General features: G+C 35.8%; 1 protein-coding gene across 1 annotated transcript in view; it reads right to left on the bottom strand.

Moving 5' to 3' along the window:
• Positions 1 to 22,802, bottom strand: part of BCKDHB (branched chain keto acid dehydrogenase E1 subunit beta) — a 195,978-nt gene that overhangs the window by 135,711 nt on the left and 37,465 nt on the right. The window contains exons 4-6 of the mRNA XM_081295967.1: positions 8,695 to 8,828; positions 8,299 to 8,454; positions 5,769 to 5,877 (exon numbers count right to left, since the gene is read on the bottom strand). Coding sequence (XP_081152093.1) covers positions 5,769 to 5,877; positions 8,299 to 8,454; positions 8,695 to 8,828 — 399 coding nt within the window. The remainder of the gene's footprint in view (positions 1 to 5,768; positions 5,878 to 8,298; positions 8,455 to 8,694; positions 8,829 to 22,802) is intronic.

Raw genomic sequence — 22,802 nt, 5'->3', positions numbered from 1 at the left:
TTATAGTAAAAATACTAAAAGAAAGAATAATCTCATGTTCTGCTAAAGAAGGAGAAGGAAGGAAGGCAGGAAGGCAAAAATATTAACTGCTATTAATGATGACAACCAGTAGGAAAGCAATGATATAATGGTGGCATTCCCCAGAAGTTAAACTTTTGAGATCCAGTGGTTTCAAAATAGACCTCTAATAAACAAATAAGTAAACTCATTATTTATCATGACCTACAGAAGAGTTCAAGTATAACTTAGAAATTAAACATTTCTGCTCTGCAAAAGGCCCTGTCAAGAAAATGGAAAACCAAGCCACAAACTGGAAGAATAAATTCACAAAAGATGTAGCTGATAAAGGACTGCTATTCATAACACTCAAAGAACTTTAAAAATCAACAATAAGGAAACAAGACAAAAAAAAAAGTCAAAGACCTTAATAGACACCCTAACAAAGAAGATACAAAGATGGCAAATATTAAGCTATGAAAAGACTCTTTGCATCCTCTTATTCAGGAAATGCAAATTAATTATTCTGTTTTCTAAAAAGAAATTAAAATAATCACTTTAAAAAATATTAAGTAGTATAACATATTATTTGTAAATATGATGACTAATTATCAGAAGAAATTGCTGAGTTGAAAGCTGTTGCTTGTAGGGGAATAAGCATAGATCTGGTGAAGGATCAGGTAAGAAACTGCTATTTTATATTATATTATTTTCACATTAACGTCTATGGAACTATTATTTCAATTGAAAAGCTACTTAAAAAATTTAACCAATGAATTAAATTTTCTCTCATTAGTGTATTCAACATATTCCTGTCAGGGATTATACCTAGAATTCAATGTATCAGCATGCACAAAAATAGTCTGCTTATACATAAAATACAATTGAAAAGCTACTTAAAAAATTTAACCAATGAATTAAATTTTCTCTCATTAGTGTATTCAACATATTCCTGTCAGGGATTATACCTAGAATTCAATGTATCAGCATGCACAAAAATAGTCTGCTTATACATAAAATACAAAATACTAATTCCTCTTTTCTATGTACACTATTTGGCAAAACATATTTTTAAAGTCTTCTACCATTCAAAACCTTTTTATAATAATGTTTTTCTCTTCAGAATTATGAATCCATATATAATTAGTGTAACTGGTTTTCAAAAATCATCAATGGCATTACGGCCCTATTTTTGAAAGATTTTTAGACCATCCAAAAATCCAAGAAGTCAGCCTATCTCACTTACAAAGAACCACAGATAAAAGTCCCATTTGCTACCATCTCACCAATGTCCTGAATCATTCAATTAAATAAAACCCACAGTCCAAAGACTCCAGAGCATCTTTCCTTCAGATGCCTCTCTTTGATGATGTCACCTGACTCTTTTCAATCTTAACCATTTTGTACATTTTTGACATTGTCTAGATTGCTCTTTCTTACCTATCATTTCTAAACATCCCTTGATTTCTAAAAAGATTAACTGCATTCAAATGTCTTAACTACAATAAATAATCAGGAAATCCAAAGATATGAACAGATTACTCTTTCTACTACATTTATAATACATAAAGCTTTTAAATTTATTGTATATTTAAAATAAGTAGAGAATATACTACTTGGGCTGGGAATGTAAATCAGGAGTAGAATATTTGCCTACCATGTGTAAGGCCCTAGGTTCAATCCCCAGTAACACACACACACACACACACACACATATAAAATGAGGTATTACCTACCTGTTTTTATTTTATTTTTATCCATAATAATTCATATAGTTGATAGCTGAACTTAAAAAATATTTTCTAAATGTTGCAGACTGGACACACAGAGAAGAGACCATAGCAAAGATGTTTAAATAAAGCACAGCATATGAGCAGCAGGCCCAGAAATAAGGTTGTTGGAAAAGTTGAAAAGAGCTGATAGGGGTAATGCTGTCCATTCACCAGATGGTTCCACCTATTCTCCCCCAAACACATGAAGACTCACTTCCCAGCTGGTTTGTCTCTGGAGACAGGGGACTAGGCCCTTTAATGCTTCATGATGCAGAGAGAAGCTGAGTCCACCCTGCCCTCATGGTGCCACATCAGACTGTGACATGTAGTTTTTATAACCATCAAAGAAATTAATTAATCCCATGCCAACAAAGAATGTGTATATATTTGAACCTCATAGTGTATGTAACATATACTATGTAGGGATATACTGCCTCAACACATGACTATGGATAATATTTATTTTCATTTGATTAAAAGGATTGGGAGTTCAATGCCAGCCTCAGCAAAAGTAAGGTGCTAAGAAACTCTGTGAGACCCTATCTCTAAATAAAATACAAAACAAGGCTGGGGGATGTGGCTCAGTGGTTCAGTGCCCCTGAGTTCAATCCCTGGTACCAAAAATGAATAAATATATATAAATATATATACAAATATAAATATATATATATATAATTTTAATTCTTCAGGAAATTTTTTAACCAGCATATTTTGGGGTATGAAATTGGGCCACTAAAGGGAGTTATATTTTATATGTGCCTTTCATTCAAATAATGATTAATTGGGATGCCCATCTAGGCACAGTGGCACATGCCTATAAGAAATCTGAAAGGCTGAGGCAGGAGGATCACCAAGTTTGAGGTCAGTCTCAGCAAATTAGCAAGGCCATAAGCTAAAATGTAATGAGGAGGGAGGGAGGGAGGAAGGAAGGAAAGAAGGAAGGAGAAGAGAAGAACGGGGGAGGGAGGGAGGGAGAGAGAGAGAGAGGGAGGAATTGAGGATGTAGCTCAGTAGGAAAGCATCCCTGGGTTTAATCTCCAATAACCAAATAAATAAATAAAACCTAACTCTATAACTTACTGCCTCTGTAAAATGGAATAAGATATGTAAGCTCACCAACCATCAGTTTCCTGGTCTGTCTAAAGGTGTCTGACAATACTACCTCACAGGTTTTGTGAAAAACACTTGGAATATGTCCAATATCTGGCTCTAGAGACAGACTCTGGATTTAAATCCTGGTGTGTAACTTTTAACAAGCTTTTAACTTTCCTAATCTTCAAGTTCCTCATCTATAAAATGCTTATAATGATAAAGTTTACCTGATAAGGTAATTGTGAGAATTCAATTGAATAGTTCACATGTCTTCACAATATAGCACTATGTCCAGCACCTCAGTGTTCAGAAAGTGCTTCAAAACCAGGCACAAAGGCATATGTCTGAAATCCCAGAGACTAGGGAAGCTGAGGCAGGAGGACCAAATGTCCGAGGCCAGACTCAAGATCTTGTCTTAAAATAATACAAAATTAAAAGGGCCTCAGCTGTAGATCAGAGGTAGAGAGACCCTGAGTTTAATCCCTAGTACTGAAAAAATAATTTAAAAAGTCTTGAAACTAGGCAAATACAACATGGATTATCTCACTTAATCCTCTCAGCAACCCTATAAAACTGAATAAAAAAGATGAAGGTTTCTACTTCAGTTATTAGAACAAAAAAATAAATAGCATCCATATTAAATTATGAAAGGCTGCAGTTCATTGTGTTAATCTGATTGGGGATATTTTCCTTTGAAAAGAGAAGCATCTTTCCTCTAACCAAGATTATGTATTATGATCATCAAAATTGCCTGCTATACAAGTAAAATCTATAGGAGACTAAAACTCAAAGTAGGTTCAACTTAAAATGAGATTAAATGGAAGAATCTAGGGGAAAATCATTCATAAATGAAGATTAAAGGAATAAAAGTAATTCAGGGCCCCAGTCTCCCAACATCCCAGGCAAACCCCCTCTAGACCCCCTCGGCTCTGTCTCCTCACAGAAAATCCCGGAAAAGAAATCAGAATGGTTGGGCTTGAGCCACATGCTACATCTTGAGACCATGGAAGTCAGATGATGACCTGGAGCCTCCTCAGAACCACATGGAGTGAGGTGCAAGCACTGGAGATGGGGAAAATGTGGTTCCAGGAAAAGAAGGACCAAGAGGTGCTGAGATCATTGGGAGAGCCATGCCCTACAACTCTAAGCCGAAGGCTTGAATTTGCCCCTGTAATGGAATTGTTTCTGAACAGGACTTAGTAATATAAATGTTACAGACTTCAGTGGAAAGTGTACATTATGGGTAAGTTCTTAGAGCTGACAAGTTAACTTTTTTAGATGCCTAATATTTTATTCTCCTAAGGAAATCTGCACCCAGAATCCTTAAAACATTTGTTTCTGGAATTTTGTATTGAATACTGCTTCAGACATGAGAAAACATCTCTACTTTAATAATACTGCAGAAGTTTGTAAAGCAATGTCAGTTTTCAAAAACAGACAACAATGAGGAACATTTATTCATCAACAGAGAATGGATAAAGTGAGGCTGTGTGACCCATGAATAAACTGTAATACATGCATGCAATGAATAGTCACACCAAGGACTGCGACTTATTCAGAAACATTTTATATGCCTCAGTTGTTCAGATGTTCTTTTCCTCATAGCCAAGAAGCATTGCTCAATTAATTCATGGACAAAGATGACTCCAGATATTCGGTTACGGTATATTAGTTCTATTTACAGGCCATCAGCTTGGTGATAAGAAAAGAGGCAAGTTTGTTTCCTTAGTAGTAACAATGATAGTACTTGGAATAATAATGGAAATAACTGCCATTTCTTAGAAGTAATATAATAACAATAAAAAAGGGTTACTCATACAATGAAATGGCAATGTTTACTACTTACTAATAACATTCTAATACTGTACAACTGTGTTCAATATTCATTGCAATGGTAATAAGCAATGAATATTCACACAATGGACTGCTACTCAGCAATGAAAAGGGAATAAACTCAATGGTACAATTCAACATGTATGAATCTAACATTAGCTTGAACAAAAGAAGTCAAACACACAAGAGAATATATACTGTGTGATTCCATTTTTATAATGCCCAAAAACATGTACATCTAATCTAAAAGCAATCAGGAAGTGTCTGAGCTTGGAGTGAGGAGAATGGATTTGGCAGGAAGTAATGGGAAGGGACTTACAGGAATGATTAAAATCTATTATGTTGTTTTGTATAGTGATTACGTGAAAGTATAGGGCAGTCAAAAACCCTTCAAATTGAACACTTAATATCTGTGCATTTCATTGTACATAAATTACACCAAAATAAAAACATGTTTTAAATTTAACTTTTCAAGGAAAAGAGTGATTTGCCAGAATAATTTTCTTAAATTCAAAACAAAATATACTTTGGACAGAACAAATCATTTGATATTTGAAATTTCCATTACAGCTAAGAAATTAGTGGTCGCACATGTGTTTATAGTTATGATTCTGAGCTAACAGGAGGGTGAACTGCATCTCAGTTTGCTGTAGACAGTGACCCCAGCGTAGACCTGATATCACAGCATACCTGCTAACAGTGCCTCCTTCACGGTTAGAAGTAATCTAACTTAGAAGACACTTATGGTCACTTTAGCCAAAGGGGAATTTAGATACTATGTTGTATGATAACTCTTGGGCTTTTTCATTCTCCCTACATTTACTAAGCACCCACATACAGCTCCTTTGTTCTTGCTACCACTTCACAGTGCATTTTTTGTTTCCAAAACCAAAATATAAAATAGCTAGATGAATTTTCCCTAAACAAAATTTACACCTATGGATACACTAAACAGAATAAATGAATCAGAATTTTTTCTACATGAAAAATATAAACCCAGCTATTAAAAAGTTAAAATTTCTTAAGCTATGAAAAACAAAGCATATATTCACAAGTATAAAACAAAACCTTTACCTGCTGCTCTGTAAAGTATTTTAGGTTCAAAAAATATACAAGGATTTTTGTCCTCTATGCATGACAAAAGAAGTCCCTTGGCCTGGAAAGGGCTTCTGGGTATGACCACCTGCAAAAACAGATTTAAAAAAAAAAAAAAAACACAGTTTTAGTAAAAATGTATCCCAATAAACCTGTTTATAAGGGTTGATATTGAAGTAATCAACTTTACTAAAAATAGAAATTGATTCTTTATTTAACCTAATTACTATTATAAAATTTGCAAATTATCTAAAAAGTTCCTATCATTCAACAAATATTTATAAGATGACTTCCATGATCTGATAACTAAGATACTGCTCTTCTCTTAAGGAGATAAACTTACCTATTTAAAAAATGAAAAGAATCCACAAAGAGCATATATCAAAGCAAAAAAATAAAATCATCAATATCAACCTGTCTTTACCTATTAAGTAATCTCTTCTACTAATATTCTCCGGCTACATGCAAAGTGCACGTAACTATCTTCTCAACTTTAACACACCAAAATTTCCTTCCTCCCCATGAAAACTTCAGTCTTCATCTCATGAATGGAAAAGTAACCACTGAATTTTATGATCCAGGCACATTATGCCCAGTTTTGGCAGAATAAAAAGCAATGTGTTCATGCTTCCAGGTGACAGGAAATGGCTCCAAGTCCTTGAAAACCAGGGTGATGATGAAGAAAATGATGGCTACGGGAAAGGGCAGGTGCTAACCTGCCAAGCACTGTGTGGATTAACTCACCTCATATTCACAGCACCCTCACGAGGAAGTTAGTATTACTTTTCTCAGGATAGATAGATATAGAGAGTGAGGCGTAAAGAGACAAGGAGAAGCTTGCCCAAGGTCAGACAGCTTGCCAGACCAGGATTCTCACCCAAGGATGGGGGCCACAGCCTGAGGTCTTAACTTCTATACAGTGTTGCCTGAAATCACAAACTTGTGTCTTAATTCTTAGTGACTCTAAAATAATTGTATGACGACAAGGATTACATGGGAAGAATTATTTTTAAAAATAAGCCTGAATTTATCACAGAGATTCAAATAAGATTCATTGAGCAAACTACATGGGCTTTCAAGGTCATTTTTATGCCCTTTCTATTGAAGGAATTTTATTTAAAAAATAAAATAGCAGCACAAATCTAGTTCATTTTCTGTAAACAGGCTTCTGAACACAGAGTAACCACATCACATAGTATGTTTATTTTATATTCCTACTTTTCAGATTCTCTTTTTCTGCTTTCTCATATATTTACTTTTAACCTTTTTTATTATATGTATATTTTCATTTGATGTGGGACACATAAAAAGAAAGCAGAAGAAAGAAGAAAGAAAGAGGACAGGGAAAGAGGAGTTAGGGAACTGAGAAAAGGTTTGCTCTTTAAAACACTGAGTAATGTTAAAAACGTTCAGCTCAAACAAAAAATAGCTGTTGTCTCTAATGGATCAGTTGTCCTAGCCTACAACTTCTAGCTCATACTGAGCCAGCACAGAGCTACCACTCAGATAGGAAAAATCTCATAGCTTTTGTCTGTGGAAAAAAACAAACCAGAATAAAACACATGTTCACAACCAAACGATGTCATCAAGAACAAACATCTCCATATTGAGATATCTGTGAGTTTTTATGATTCCCTGGAAAGATGTTCAGTAAATAAGAAATAGAAAAGATGATAGAACAAAATATTGACATAAAATACTCAAAAGAATTTTATTATCAAAAAACTAAGCTCCTGTGAAGGCCAATCATAACAGTAAAATGTTTCCAAGTTAATTGTTTAAGACAGCATTACCTTACTCTAGATTAGGAAAATTACATGTAGGTAAGAGCCTTCTCCCCATCTATGAACTAATAGCAAGTTTCATATCCCTCTGACTTCAAGGTAAATGTAAACTAAATGGCAGACTTATTTAAATCATTTCAGACGCAGTTAAGTGAGAAAAACCCACTAGAGAGAAACATAAGGCTTTGAAAGAGGAGTAAGACAAACCAATGATGTTCTCAGTTATATTCTTTGAAATCTATGATGTCAATTATTGTCATGTCAAGCCAGTATTTCTTCAAAAAGAACAATCTGTTAAACTGGGCATTGGATTTAAAAGAAATACCAGCCTCCCTGATTTGGGGCGGGGGGGGGGGCGGCGCAGAGGGAGTAGGGGGCTGTGTTTGTTTGCAGTACTGGGGATTAACCCCAGGGATGTTCTATCACTGAGCCACATCCCCAGCCCTTTTTATTTTTTATTTTGAGACAGGGTCTTATTAAGTTGCTAAGGCTGGCCTCAAATATGCAATTCCCCTGCCTCAGCCTCCTGAACATGCAATCCCCTTCCCTCAGCTTGGATTACAGTTAATATGCACCACCATTCAAGCATATCTTACTTAACAGTTAAATTCACATAAATTCCAAAATCCTGTTTGTCCCCAGATGAACACATTAGTTAATATTAACAGAATCAACCAAATGGAAATATCAAATGAGGATCTAATCAAGTAAATAAATGAGTATACCTTGATTCCTGGGCAATGGGCAAAAAAAGCTTCAGGACTCTGAGAATGATATAGAGCCCCATGGCCAACACAGCCCCAAGGGGCCCGGATGGTGAGGCTTCCACAGTTGAAAAGATCCCCAGAGCGATAGCGATACTTGGCAGCTTCGTTAACAATCTGGGAAGAAGGAGAGAAGGCACATGTTGCAATGAGTCCTTCCTTCCCAGTCCATCTTCTAAAATCATCTATAAGAACCTTGATTATATTCCCATTAGAAAGTTATAACTGTAAAACACTAAGTTAGGGTTAACAAAATGTGCTAAGATGGACAATGGGAAGATGGATGCAATACTTCAATACTTCGTGGATTTAGCAACCTCATGAATGCTCATTTACAATAAAATATGAAGCACTTACCTGATCAAAAGCAGGGAAAATGTAATCTGCAAACTGAATTTCAGCAATAGCAGTAGCACCAGTGACTGCAAGTCCAATTCCAAAACCAACAATTCCTTGCTCACACAATGGAGTATTAAAAACTCTGTCTTTTCCTTTAAAAAAAAAAGGAGGAAAAAAAGTAGACAACATGATACATGAGAGTAATGTAATGCATTACACATCTAAAAATTTAGTAAGTTAATAATTGCAAAATGGAGAACTACAGAAGACATAGAGGGAACAGATAATAAATAGATGAGGATTGATTTAAATGTAATCAGCAATTATATTAACTGTAAGAAATCAAACGTTTCCATTGAAACACTGTCACGATGGAATAAAATAAAGCAAAACCCAGTCATTTAAAACATAAAGACAAATTTTAAACAAAAAGAAGGAGAAAATACACAATGAAAAACATAATCAAAAGTAAGCTGATATTACTGTTAATAGCAGACAAAGCCAACCTCAGGGTGAAAGGCATTACCAAAATTAAGAGGCAAAGTTTATATAGTTGAAGGGTTTGATTCACAAGAAAGACACAACAATCCTAAACCAAAATGTATCTGACAATAGACTCCAAATAAATGGGGAAAATCAACACAACAAAAAGGAGAAATGGGCAAAGTCACAATATAATAGGGAGATATTTAACATACCCATTCTAATAACTGACATAGAAAGCATACCAAGAAAAAGGTTTAAAAGTATACAAGATGTGGACATGATTATAACTGACATACACAGGACATTACATCCAACAGCTAGGAATACAAACCCTTTTAAAGTAAACAGAGGCCACTTACATTAACTGTCCATATACTAAGCTATAAATCCTATTTTATTAGCTTTTAAAGAATTAAAATCATACAAGGTATATTCTCTGACCATGGTGGAATTAAGCAATATTTAACAAAATAAAATTTAAAATCGTGGGCATACCAGGGATAGTGGTGCATGCCTATAATCCCAGCGGCTTGGGAGGCTAAGGCAGGAGGATCAAGAGTTCAAAGCCAGACTCAGCAAAAGTGCACAGCTAAGCAACTCAGTGAGACCCTGTTTCTAAAGAAAATACAAAATAGGGCTGGGGATGTGGCTCAGTGGTCAAGTGCCCCTGAGTTCAATTCCCGGTACCAAAATACAAAATTCCTAGTCAACTCTCTCTTAGGACCCGTCCCTGTGGAAGTTATGCTTCCTGTTTCAAAATGAAATTGTTACTTTGCTCTCAAAAAAAAAATCCTTATGGTAAATATATACCTCGACATACTGAAGCTCTAAAGACAATGGCAGAGTTGCCTCTTTCAGACTAAACCTCTGACACTGAATGATTATAAATTCTAGGCAAAATGGAGACAGCTAGAAGTCAAACAAACAGACTCAATCTTTTTTTTTATTTTTTAAATATTTTTTTAGTTGTAAATGGACACAATACCTTTATTTATTTTTATGTAGTGCTGAGGATTGTACCCAGTGCTTCATGCATGTGAAACAAGTGCTCTGCCACCAAGCTACAACCCCAGCCCCAGACTCAATCTTAATTGGGGTCGGAGAACACTACCTGAGGCTGCCAGTGGCTGGAAATGGAAGATGTAAAGCCCTTAAAGAAGGCATATGTTGTGGTGACCCAAACTGTACACAAACAGCTCAAACACTCAATGACCCCTATACCTCCAGGACCCTCCAAAAAATCCAACAGAAAATAACCTCTGTAAGCGGAAAGAGCTGAGTAGAAATTTCATCTGTGCCCAATGAAGCGGTGACAGAATGAATGTAAGACTAAATTAGAGGAGTTCGATATACCCCTCTGGCTTCTCATCAAACCCACAGGTACAACTTTATTAACATACAACTCAATTGTCATTTAAAATTTTATCACCTCTCAGATACTGCTGGCATTTCATGACAAATTCATTTCACATCAAATTCTATTTGGGGGACTGAGTGGATGCAAACAATGGCCACAATCTGGCCAAGTAGACAAATGTTTTGTGACAGATCTAATAGTCATACTTCATTTCTATAACCCAGGGCCATCAGTTCTTCTTAGTACATAGAATTCACTTTCAGCTCAACCATTTTCTTTAAATATAAAACACAAATAGGGCAGGTGTGGGAAATGCCAACTAGACACATCTTGTAGTTTGAAACTCTAAAAGCAGCTGCAAAAACTTAAAAGCATGATTCATACTCATCATGATCTATGACTATCTTCTGAAAGTGTGACCTCAATTCCTCACAATCCCATTTGACAGCAAGTAGCTTGATAATTTTTGAAAACCTATGATTCCTTTAAACTAAGAACAATTCAGTGGTAGAAATGAACATAAAATTCTAGTAGCCAGCAGCAGAATCCACATTCCTGGAACACCTGATCCACCTTAGCCAAACAAGGAGCATTCTTATATATTCCTTGATGCTTCAAACACACAGGATGCAGGAATTTTGGATCTTTGTAAGAAAATATAGCCACCAGAAGGCAGAAAAAATAGTAGATTTCTCAGAACTCTTTTGCTGCAAAGAAAGCAGCCCAACAAATATCTCCAACTTGTTTGCATGATATACAGGAAGTGTTTCAATGTGAAAAATCTGTTTTTATTTTCTCCCAAATATTGATGGAGGGTAGAAATACTAATAAGGTGCACAATATTAATAACTTCCTCTCTCATAATGCAATTAACACAATGTAAAGTTCATGCACAGACTAGATGGTAGATGAATTAATACAGTGATTACACTATGAGACAAGGCAGACCAGGATTTAGGTGTTATCTGCACAAATGACTAACATTCCCTAAGACTCTGCTCCTTACATGTAACAGAAGAATCATGATGTTGAAAAGACAAAAATAATTCAGACACTCCCTCGACAACTGTTTATAAAGTATTTAACATACAAACACTTTTTTCTGCGTGTTAAGGAAAACAGCAGTAAGAAAAATGAAACAATTTTTATCTTCATGAAGTTCATATTCTAGTTAAGGGAAACAGATGATAAAAACAAAATAAAGAAGTAAAATAATTTATGGTGGTAAATGCTATGGAGAAAAGCAAGTCAGAGAGTGGTACAGGGTGGGACTACTGTGATCTCAAATAGGGAGATGGAAATCAGGAAGGCTTCTGAAAGGCAATATTTAAGAAAATAATTGAAAAAAAAAATGAGGAGTGTACCATACGTATATTCAAGGGAACAGACGTCTGGGCAGAGTGACCAGCAAGAACAAAGACTTTGGTAAAATCAAGTTAGCACACCAGAGAGCAAGTGGGTAGGAGAAACCCTGGCAAGACACAAACTCAAGAGTAATGAAGATGAGATGAAGAGGCAGCTGGATCAGCAGGGCCTGTGGACCATGGTGTTTACTTTCACTGAGGAGAACCAGTGAGTCAGAAAGCAGGTAAGGGAGGGAAACAGGAAGTCATTCAGCAAAGCCCTGCTGTCCTCTGAGTCCCATTTCAACAGGATCCCCTCTGGCTGGTATTCTGTGAATAGCCTGTCAACAGCAAGGGAGGGCACAGCAAGGCTGATTACAGGATAGTGTGATATTCCCAGCAGAGATGATGACGCAAGATAACAGAGAAGGTGGAAAAAGAAGGGGTGAGACTGGATATATTCTAAAAACAAAGTCAAAAAGATGTGCTGATAAAATTCATGTAGACTGTGAGTCAGAGAAATGCTAAGGATGATTCAAAGGCTTTTGGCCTGAGTAACCTGAGTGGAGAGTTCAGTTTGGGAGACATTTACTGTGAGATGCCTTCAGACGGAAGGGAGAACTGTCAGACTGCTGGATATGAGGTAGAAGCCTCCAGCATAATGAATGGGATAGGATAAAATTACTTAGTAAATTAAAATGAAGGACACAAGAGTGGTTGTGGATGCTCCAATATTAAGAGAACAGCAGGTGATGGATAATCAGGCCAAAGAGTTAGGAGGAAAACTAGAAAAATGCTGGCCTAGGGGCCAAATGAAGAAAGCATTTCCACTGAAGAAAGTGACCAGTGATCAACTTTTGTCATGCACTATTAGACAGTGAGATGAGGGCTAAGAATTTTATCACTGATGACAGAAAGCTTAACTATAGTAAATTCAAATGAGAAATTGAAGAAAATGAGTAGTTACAAGTACATGGAGAAATTCTGCTATAAAGAAGAGAAGGGCAGCAGTCATCAGCTGAAGGGAACAATATAGAATGGAAGAAATAACATATTTGCATACTAATGGGAATGATGTGTAGACAAGGGGAAACTGATGAATTTGAGAAAATTACTGAAATGGAGAGAAGTAATAATGACAGGAACCATATCTTTGAGAAGGAGACTGCAGAGGAAGGGGTTCGGGTGCCTGATATTCATTCAAAGTCCAGGAGTCAAGGAGCATAAGGGCACTGATGCCAGCACATGGACAGAGTCAGGGGTGAGGGGTGCCCAAGCGCTCTATAGTGGCAGTGACATATATTTTTCAATAAAATAAGAAACTAGATTACTAATAAGGAAGGATGGGAAAAGCCATTTGAAGGAAGAAATACACAAGACTGAATGGACAAAAAAATATGCGTGGATGGGTAGCAATATGAGTGGCCCCTGGAGGTAACTAGTCTTGAACTCAGGGTGCAACAAGTTGGTGTTGCTCCAGCAACATAGAGCAAAGGGAAGTTGGGTTTAGAGAGAGATGCACTTAAGTAGAACTGGATTTTGACATGGACTCTAAGGTGGGTATAAAGAAAGAAAGGTCACTGGAGAAGACAAAGACAATAACAGGGTGGTGAAATCTGTGGCTTTTGGAATCATAAAGGTCAAAAGATTGCTGTACTAACGGTACCAGAAGCAGGGAGCTGGAGAAGTTCAAGGCTGAGGTCAAGACTTGGGAATGCTCAACTGAGATTATGGAGAGACTGCAGTCACTGATAATGATAAAAGTGTGAATGACCAGCTAAGGTAGGATGAAGGACAAGATCACAAGAGGAGAGAAGGACAAGAAACTAAGAAGCCAGGGCTGGGGATGTGGCTCAAGCGGTAACGCGCAGGGCGCTGGGTTCCATCCTCAGCACCACATAAAAATAAAATAAAGATGTTGTGTCCACCAAAAACTAAAAAATAAATTTAAAAAAAAAAAGAAACTAAGAAGCCAGAATATTAGAAAGCGATCATGTAGACACTAACAGGAGAACAGAGAGGATAGAGTAAGGCGAGGAACAAAGAACTGGAATAGGTCAGTAGATGAAAAGGAACAGCAGTGAGAGTTGCTTATCACTTACCTGGCACAATGAAAGTATTTAACAAATATTTATTATAAAACAATAAATTAGAAAATGGGAGGTAGGTTTAGAAATCTACTTTTTAAGTCTTTATCTACCTTCTGAGACGACTAAACTTGACTTTTGGGTATTTGGAATAAAATTTTTCAAATTCCATGTTGTATATATGTAATAATACAATGGTCTTTCACCCAGGTGGTATGAGAATATGGATATCCCTGGGCTGGGCACAATGGCATATGCCTATAATTAAAGCTACTCGGGACACAGAGACAGGAGGTTCACAAGTTCAAGTCCAGTCTGGAAAACATAAAAAGATCCTGTCTCAAATTCTTAAAATAAAGGTCTGAGAATTAGCTCAGCAGCAGAGCACTTGCCTAGCATGCACAGAGTCCTGGGATTAATACATAGCACTGCAGAAAAATAAATAAATAAGATATCCTTGAAATATACTGTGGTTTAAAATAGTCACCTGTGTGATAACTGAAATGTAGAATTAACTTATGGAATCTCTATGTCTTAAAGGCAGTTGAAGTCCATAATGAAAGAGTGAGTTTCTAAGGCTCAAAGTTGCAAAGAAGAATCTATATCAAAGTGCTATAAATTAAGCTCAACAAATATTTAATGTTACGTACTCTGACTTAATATGAAGGAAAAATCAGGCCTCATCTTAACAGCTACTTAATGCCTAACAGCTTGGACTACATCAGAAAAAAGTAAACACTATCTGGATTGCATCTTTCTAAATCTCAGACAAGCTTTAATGTTTTATTCTAGAAAATAAAAGTAAAAGATATTCATAAAACATGAATTCTCTTGCATTTTGCTTCTCCTGCTTAAATTTTAAGCTACATCTTTAACTCCATGATCCCCTGAGTCAATGAAAATATGTGTAGAATGCCAGATGGCTGGCTGATTATATATTTGTCTTGTCAAGTTCTCATTTGTGGAAAATCAAGCATAAAGTCATACCACCACTAATAGTGTTCTTTTGTAAGGAAAAGAGGATTAAGAAGTTCTCCATCACTGACAGTGTACCCTGTTAAAGATATTGTCCGCTACATGGTGCCAAACATCAAAATAAAACCAGCAGTTGATTTCTCTTGCCAAAGAATTAGAGATGGGCCAGCAGTAAGCCCTCTTCCCATCCAACATTTGGCCAAAATTGAAAACCAGAATCAGCAACGAGCGAACAACAATTAAGAAAAAGAAGGGGCCTTGAGATAACCTCCTGGTAGGGTAAGGAAATTACTGAGTACCTCAATCTCTTCTTTCCCTAGACATTTTTTCAGAAACCATACCTAATTTCAGAGTTTTACTTGTAAACAAGTATCATTCCAAATTATATAAATCTACCAGGAGTAGAATTAAATTTTTCTTTTTCCCACTAAAATTTCTGGAAAAGTAGGTTCAAAAGTACCCATTCCAAGCTGGATAGAGTGGTACATCCCTATTATAATCCCAGGAACTCAGGAGGGATGATGCAGGAGGATTACAAGTTTGAAGCCAGCCTTAGCAACTTAGTGAGACTCTCAGCAACTTAGCAAGACTGTCTCAAATTAAAAACTAAAAGGGCTAGGGTTATAGTTCAGTGGTAAAGCACCCCTTAGTTCAAACCCAACACCAACAAAAAAAAAAAAAATGAATAGATTAACATAGATGTTAATTGAGCCTCAACAAATAATTCTAGGCAAAAAGGACTGTCCTGGGTAAACATAGAGTTATAGTCACCTTATTATTCCAGGTTAGTAATATTAACACCTAAGTGAAAGGTAATAAAAGTAAAAAAAAAAAAAAAAAAACAAAAAAAACAATACTGCCCTCATATCTCATCTATCATATATTTAGTCTCCTAAATTAGGCTACTCATTATCCAGTGCAAGAAAATAAAAGAAAGCTGAATAAGCAATTCAGCCATCATGTAGTGGTCATAGTTGCTGCCTAGGTCAGACACTGATGCACATAGCCAAGATTATCCATTTCGGAAGATCACTCAGCTTGTTGTTCTGCCTACTGAGAATGCTACTGCTGACAGGTATCAGCCATCCACCCCTTTGGAGACTGCTTCAGCTACAGTGAACCACCCAGCCTGAGGTCATGCTTGGTAGCCCCCACATATTGATCAGTCAGTGTGAGAATACAAAGACTTGGTCATTTCAGCTCAACTAGGTACAACTCAGAAGGGTCATTCTGGCTGCAGAAATCCCACAGGGTCGGCCAAGGCTTTCATTGGTCGTGAATCACCTCTGGACATGTCCTTCTGTCCAGCTGTTTCAGTTGAGACCAGCTCTATTTTTATAATTCCAGAATAGGCCAGATTCCAAGGCTTCCAGATTGAAACAGTGACATTCTTTCAAGTGTAGATTTCAGACAGGGCTGTTTATGAACCTTATCCTATAGATTCTACCTCTTTTTTTAAACATTCCTACACAAAAGATCTGGGGCATTATAATGAGTAAGAAAAGAAAACTAAAGAAAATCAATCAGGAGCAAATGTATGTACCTAGAAAATGTTTATTAAACACAAAAGTCCCTTTGTAATCAATGAGTCTGCAATTTTGGATGAAGACCAATGCATAGATATAGCAAAGCCCAAATCAATTCAAAGGAGTCAAAGAATGACTGAACAAAGTCACCTCTTTGACTGAGAACACAGATTGTGTCTCATTCACTTTTGGACACCCATTAGTACCCAGCATGATATCCTAAACTTAGCAGTCATTGGATAGTATTACTTGAAAGAATAAGTTTAAAAGATGCATTATTTGGGGCTAAATGACATTTATGTCTGTGACAATCATGATATAGTAATGTTCCACCACATAAACAGGACATCAAGGCAGACAGAAGTTGAACTAAAACTTAGCCACAGTTAAGTAATATCAACACCTACGTGGAAAAGTAGGGACTAGATTTGATGATGAAATAAAAACTTTCCATGATAAACAAGTTAAAAGAATTTTCAGCTAGAAAACCAGCACTACAAAACATCCTCGGCAAAATATTCCATGAAGAGGAAATAAAAAACAATAATGAAAATCAGCAGAGGGAGGTAATACCCTAAAGGGAAAACTAATCAAAAAAAACAAGTCAAGTTAAATAACAAAAATAAATGATATGACTGTGAATACAAACCATGTCTCAATAATAGCCCTGAATGTTAATGGCCTAAACTCACCAATCAAAAGACTTAGGCTAGCAGATTGGATTAAAAAAAGACACAATAATATGCTGCCTCCAGGAGACTCATTTGATAGAAAAAGACATTCATAAACTGAAGGTGAAAGGTTGGGAAAAATCATACCACTCACATGGACTGCGGAAGCAAACAGGGGTTTCCATCCTCATATCAAATAAAGTAGACTTCAAGACAAAGTTAATCCAAAGGGATAAAAAAGGACAGGTCATACTGCTCAAGGGAACCATACACCAACAAGACCTAACAATTATAAATATATATGCCCCAAACAATGGAGCAGCTATATTCATAAAACAAATTCTTCTCAAGTTCAAGAGTCAAATGATCACAACACAATAATCTTGGGTGACTTTAACACACCTGTCTCACCACTGGATATATCTTCCAAACAAAAGTTGAATAAAGAAACAATAGATCTCAATAATACAATCAATAACTTTGACTTACTAACATATATAGAATATTTCATCCTTTATCAAGCAAATACACTTTCTTCTCAGCAGCACATGGATCCTTCTCTAAAATAGATCATATAATATGCCACAAGCAACTCTTAGCAAATACAAAATAGCACAGATACTACCCTGCATTTTATCAGATTGTAACAGAATGAAATTAGAAATCAATGACAAAATAAAAAATAAAAATTACTCCCAACACCTGGAGACTAAACAATATGCTACTGAATGAACAATGGGTCGCAAAAGACATCAAGGAGGAGATTAAAAAGTTCTTAGGGGTAAATGAGAACATAACCAGAACACACCGAAATCTCCAGGACACTATGAAAGCAGTATTAAGAGGAAACTTCACTGCATGGAGTTCATTCCTTATAAGAAGAAATAGTCAACAAATAAATGACCTAACAGTGCATCTCAAAGCCCTAGAAAACAAAGAACAAAAAAACACCAAAAGCAGTAGAAGGCAGGAAATAATTAAAATTAGAGCTGAAATCAATGAAATTGAAACAAAAGAAACAATTGAAAAAACTGACAAAACCAAAAGTTGGTTCTTTGAAAAACATAAATAAAATTGACAGACCATTAGCTACACTAACAAAGAGAAGGAGAGAGAAAACTCAAATTATCAGCATACGTGATGAAAAACGTAATATCACAACAGACACTATAGAAATATAGAGGATAATTAGAAATTAATTTCAAAACTTGTACTCCAATAAAAATAGAAGATATTGAAGGCATCAACAAATTTCTAGAGTCATGTGATTTGTCCAAATTGAATCAGGATGATACACACAATTTAAACAGACCAATATCAAGCAATAAAATAGAAGATGCCATCAGAAGGGACTAAAATTAACACATGAAATTTTTCATTGAAATAAAGGGAAAATGTGAAAGTGAATAGACACCACAGACTCACCCCAGCATACAGATGAGAACTATATTCAATCATCTCTAATTCCTAGAAGAGACCCTTGAATAGAGATTTGTTGTTGTTGTTGTTGTTGTTGTTGTTGTTGTTGTTTTGGTACCAAAGCTTGAACCCAAGGGCACTTAATCACTGAGCCACATCCCCAATGCTTTTTTATTATTATTATTTTTTTATTTTGAGACTGGATCTCACTAAATTGCTCAGGATCTCACTAAGTTGCTGAGGCTGGCTTTGAACTTGTGATCCTTCTGTCTCAACCTCCCTAGCTGCTGGGATTGCAGGTGTGAGCCACTGAGCCTGGCTTAACACAGAATTTTTAAGAATATGTTTAATGAATGACTGAATGACCAAAATGGTATGGAACGGAAATAATAGTCAAAATCAGGAAAATAAAAAATCAGGTCAGATTATAAAACTTTGAAAATCTAATTACCGACACACATATTAATGGATTACTTACTTTATATATATATCAGAAAGTCACATCTTAGAAGAATTAATTTTTTATGTGACTTTACATAAAGTCACTTCATTTTAAGTAACTCATAGAAACTAAAATAGGGAATATCTGGTTGAAAGTTAGCCATCATGATACTAATATTTCATATGTTCAGAAAAAGAGAATCTCTTTTCAGTGCTCATAAACAGCCCTTTCTAACAAATGCTTACTGAAATCTACACTTGAAAGAATGTTCCTATAAGATAAGTATAAATATAAATAAACTTCCTCAATCTGGAAACCTTGGAACCTGGCCTATTCTGGAATCATAAAAAAAGAGCCGGTCTTAACCAAATGAAAAACTGGACAGAGGAAGATGTCCAGAGGTGATACAAGACCAATGAAACCTTGGCCAACCCTGTGGGATTTCTGCAGTCAGAACGACCCTTCTGAGTTGTACCTAGTTGAACTGAAATGACCAAGTCTTTGTATTCTCACACTGACTAATCAATATGTGGGGGCTACCAAGCATGACCTCAGGCTGGGTGGTTCACTGTAGCTGAAGCAGTCTCCAAAGGGGTGGATGGCTGATACCTGTCAGCAGTAGCATTCTCAGCAGCTAGAGCAACAAGCTGAGTGATCTTCCGAAATGGACAATCTTGGCTATGTGCATCAGTGTCTGACCTAGGCAATAAACTGTGACTGCTACCTTGATGGTTGGTTGAATGGCTTATTCCACTTAAGAATAAATTGGAAAAAGTATTCTAAAAAATAAATTACCAGTTGTGTGTAGTGGCACATGCTTATAATCACAGTAATTTTTTGGGAGGCTGAGACACATGAAGGCAAGTTCAAGGTCTCCTGGGAAACATAGGGAGACCCTGTCTTAAAATAAAAATAAAAAGGCTGAGAATGTACATCAATGGTAGAACATCCCTGGATTCAATCCTCATTACTGCCAAAAAAAAAAAAAATTTTAAAGAAATAGCCAGGTACAGTAACACACACCTATAGTCCCAGCTGTGAGGCCAAGGCAATAGGATTGCAAGTTGAATGCCAGCCTGGAAAATTTAATGAGATACTTTCTCAAAAAAAAAAAAAAAAATGAGAAAGGGCTGGGGATATCACTTAGTGGTAGAGCAACCCTGGGTTTAATCTCCAGAACCACAAACAATAAACAAATTACCCATGGAAGCTCTGGCAATTGTATAAAAGCAGTATTTTTTTTTTTTTTAAAGAGAGAGTGAGAGAGGAGAGAGAGAGAGAGAGAGAATTTTTTTTTTTTAATATTTATTTTTTAGTTCTCGGCAGACACAACATCTTTGTTGGTATGTGGTGCTGAGGATCGAACCCGGGCCGCACGCATGCCAGGCGAGCGCGCTACCGCCTGAGCCACATCCCCAGCCCCGATAAAAGCAGTATTTTATTAACCAGCTTTAAAAAGTTCAGTAAAAAAACTATGCACAATTAACTGGAGAAAAGAAAAGAAGTCATTATGGGATGAATCAATATTTCACTTGAATTAATTTCTAAATTAAAGAGACTATAGGAATATCCTGTATTGTATCCACTGGAGAAAAAAAGAAATTCAAGGTTAAACCTACCATAATTCCACAGGAGGTTAAAAAAAAAAACACATTCTTTAAGTAAATCAAAAAGGAGAAACCAGCCAGACAATCAATGAGATAACTTAATGGTCTGTAATAATTATAGTTTGACATGAAACAATAGCAAGCAGAAAAACTAATTATAGAATCACTAAATCCTATCACCATTAAGACCTTCCACCAATGTCCCCATTCTTCAGGAAACCAAGTGTCTGGTTAAGTGGTTTGTCCAAAGTCCACAGCCAGGAATCAGAGTAGCCTTGGTACCCTAAAAACACTTGTTTCCCTGTACTACAGAAATGTCTTTCCTAAGTTGACTACTGCAAACTATTCAACTCAAAAAAAAATGCTAAAATATATCCAATTAGACCTTAATTATCTAGCACCACAGCCACGGATACAAAATTGTTTTAAACACCTAATCTGAATGTAATTAATTGTATGTAGACAATGTCCTCAAATTCCCTCAGATGTTTCCCCAAAAAGGTAAAGAAAATCAGATAGCTAATTTAAACTTTCACAATATGTGACCTAGTTACCAACAAAGAAATAAAATAAAAATCCTCTTTAAAAGGAAAATGATAGACAATGGTCAAAAAACTCTCAGTTGAGAGACTGTTTTAAAAAAACCTTTTAAAAGGAATTGCTTCAAACTTTGATTCAATAATTGACTGCACAATAAGATAGCACTGTTATTCTGCAGAAATATTAAGCTACTTTGTAGAAATATCTATCCCCTCAAAATAGTATAAAAGCTCCAAACTTGTAGACAGAACTAAAATATTACTGATAGGAAATTAAAATACTACTGGTAGAAAAGTATCAAATTGTTTTAATATAATGCACTTTTTTTTAAAAAAGGAGTGAAGTGGAAGGGAAACAACTAAATAGATAAAACAGAAATTTCAGGTAAAGTTCTCAAAAACAGTTCAGACTCAACTGAAATCTCCAATGTATCAGTTTTATACTTCAACAAATCAGCATCATTGTGATAGTTATCAAAAGAAAGTTAAATTGTATTCAGTATTTCTTGCTTGCTATGCTCTTGAAGTTAGTCATATTTTTAAGTTTGTATTTTTAAATAAATTATAAAAGGAATTTTAAAAGATAAAATTAAAATAATGAAGGTACATAAACGTTGGGTTTTTTGTTTATCAAGAAGTTCAATTACGATTAGCAATTACCATATTAGAGACTACTAAAAATATGGAACATTGGAATGAAATTATTTTAACAACAAAGTACTCAGTTTGTCACAAATTAGATAAGATCTTTAATGAATGAGCTGTCTTCCAAGAGGAAGAGCAAACTGATGATATAATAAGAAAGGAAGACTTCTCTAGCATACCTTCTTAATCTTATTAGATAAACATAGCAAGGATAATGTTAAACTCCCCAAATCACCTCTTTCCACCATCAGACCAAGTAAAAAAATATAACTTGTTTTAATCTTTTTTTATGGAACAGAATAAACATTTACACATTATGTCTTTTACCATGACTATAACTGGATGCTACAAACTGATACCCAGATATACCACTTATAACTTCCGTTACTGTCCTCAAGCAACTTACAATGTAATAGTAAATGAGATGTGAAAATAAAACACTTATTAGAGGAGAGGGAAAATAAGGAGAGAGTCTTGTTTTCTATTATTTATTTGTTTATTTTTTAGGAGATGGCATCTCAGTATATTGCTCAGCCTGGCTTGCAACTCCTGGGCTCAAGGATCCAGAAAGAAGAGATCCGTTAGGCCTGGAAAAATCTTGCAAAGTTTCATGAAAGAGAAGGCACTGGAATGGGCACAATTTTGATAAGCACAGTGAGAGAGAGAACAGTGTGACCAAAGGCACAGAGGCAGAAAACAAAGTACAAATTCAGAGTTGGGAAGTAAACCAAGAAGGTGCGAGTATAAGGGGATTACAAATAGTAGTGGGAGATAAAAGGTAGGAAGTCTGGCAACTTGGTACAGCAGTTAAAGATTGTGAGCTCTGGAGTCAAAATGCCTATGTTTAATGTGGCTCCACCATTTCACAGCTGTGTGATTGTAGATCGTGCTTCAATTTCCTCCTCCGTAAACTAGGATAAAAATACCTAACCTGCCTACCAATCAAGGTCGATTTAAGGATCAAACAAGATAAGGCACATTACAAGTAGACTGCAAACCATAAATCACTATATGAATGTACCATGTTAT

Source organism: Spermophilus citellus (assembly GCF_964194105.1).
Source record: "Spermophilus citellus genome assembly, chromosome: 5".
In the NCBI taxonomy this organism is placed as follows: Eukaryota; Metazoa; Chordata; class Mammalia; order Rodentia; family Sciuridae; genus Spermophilus; species Spermophilus citellus.
Note: the sequence above shows the minus strand (reverse complement) of the source record. Positions and strands in the feature narration are given on the sequence as shown.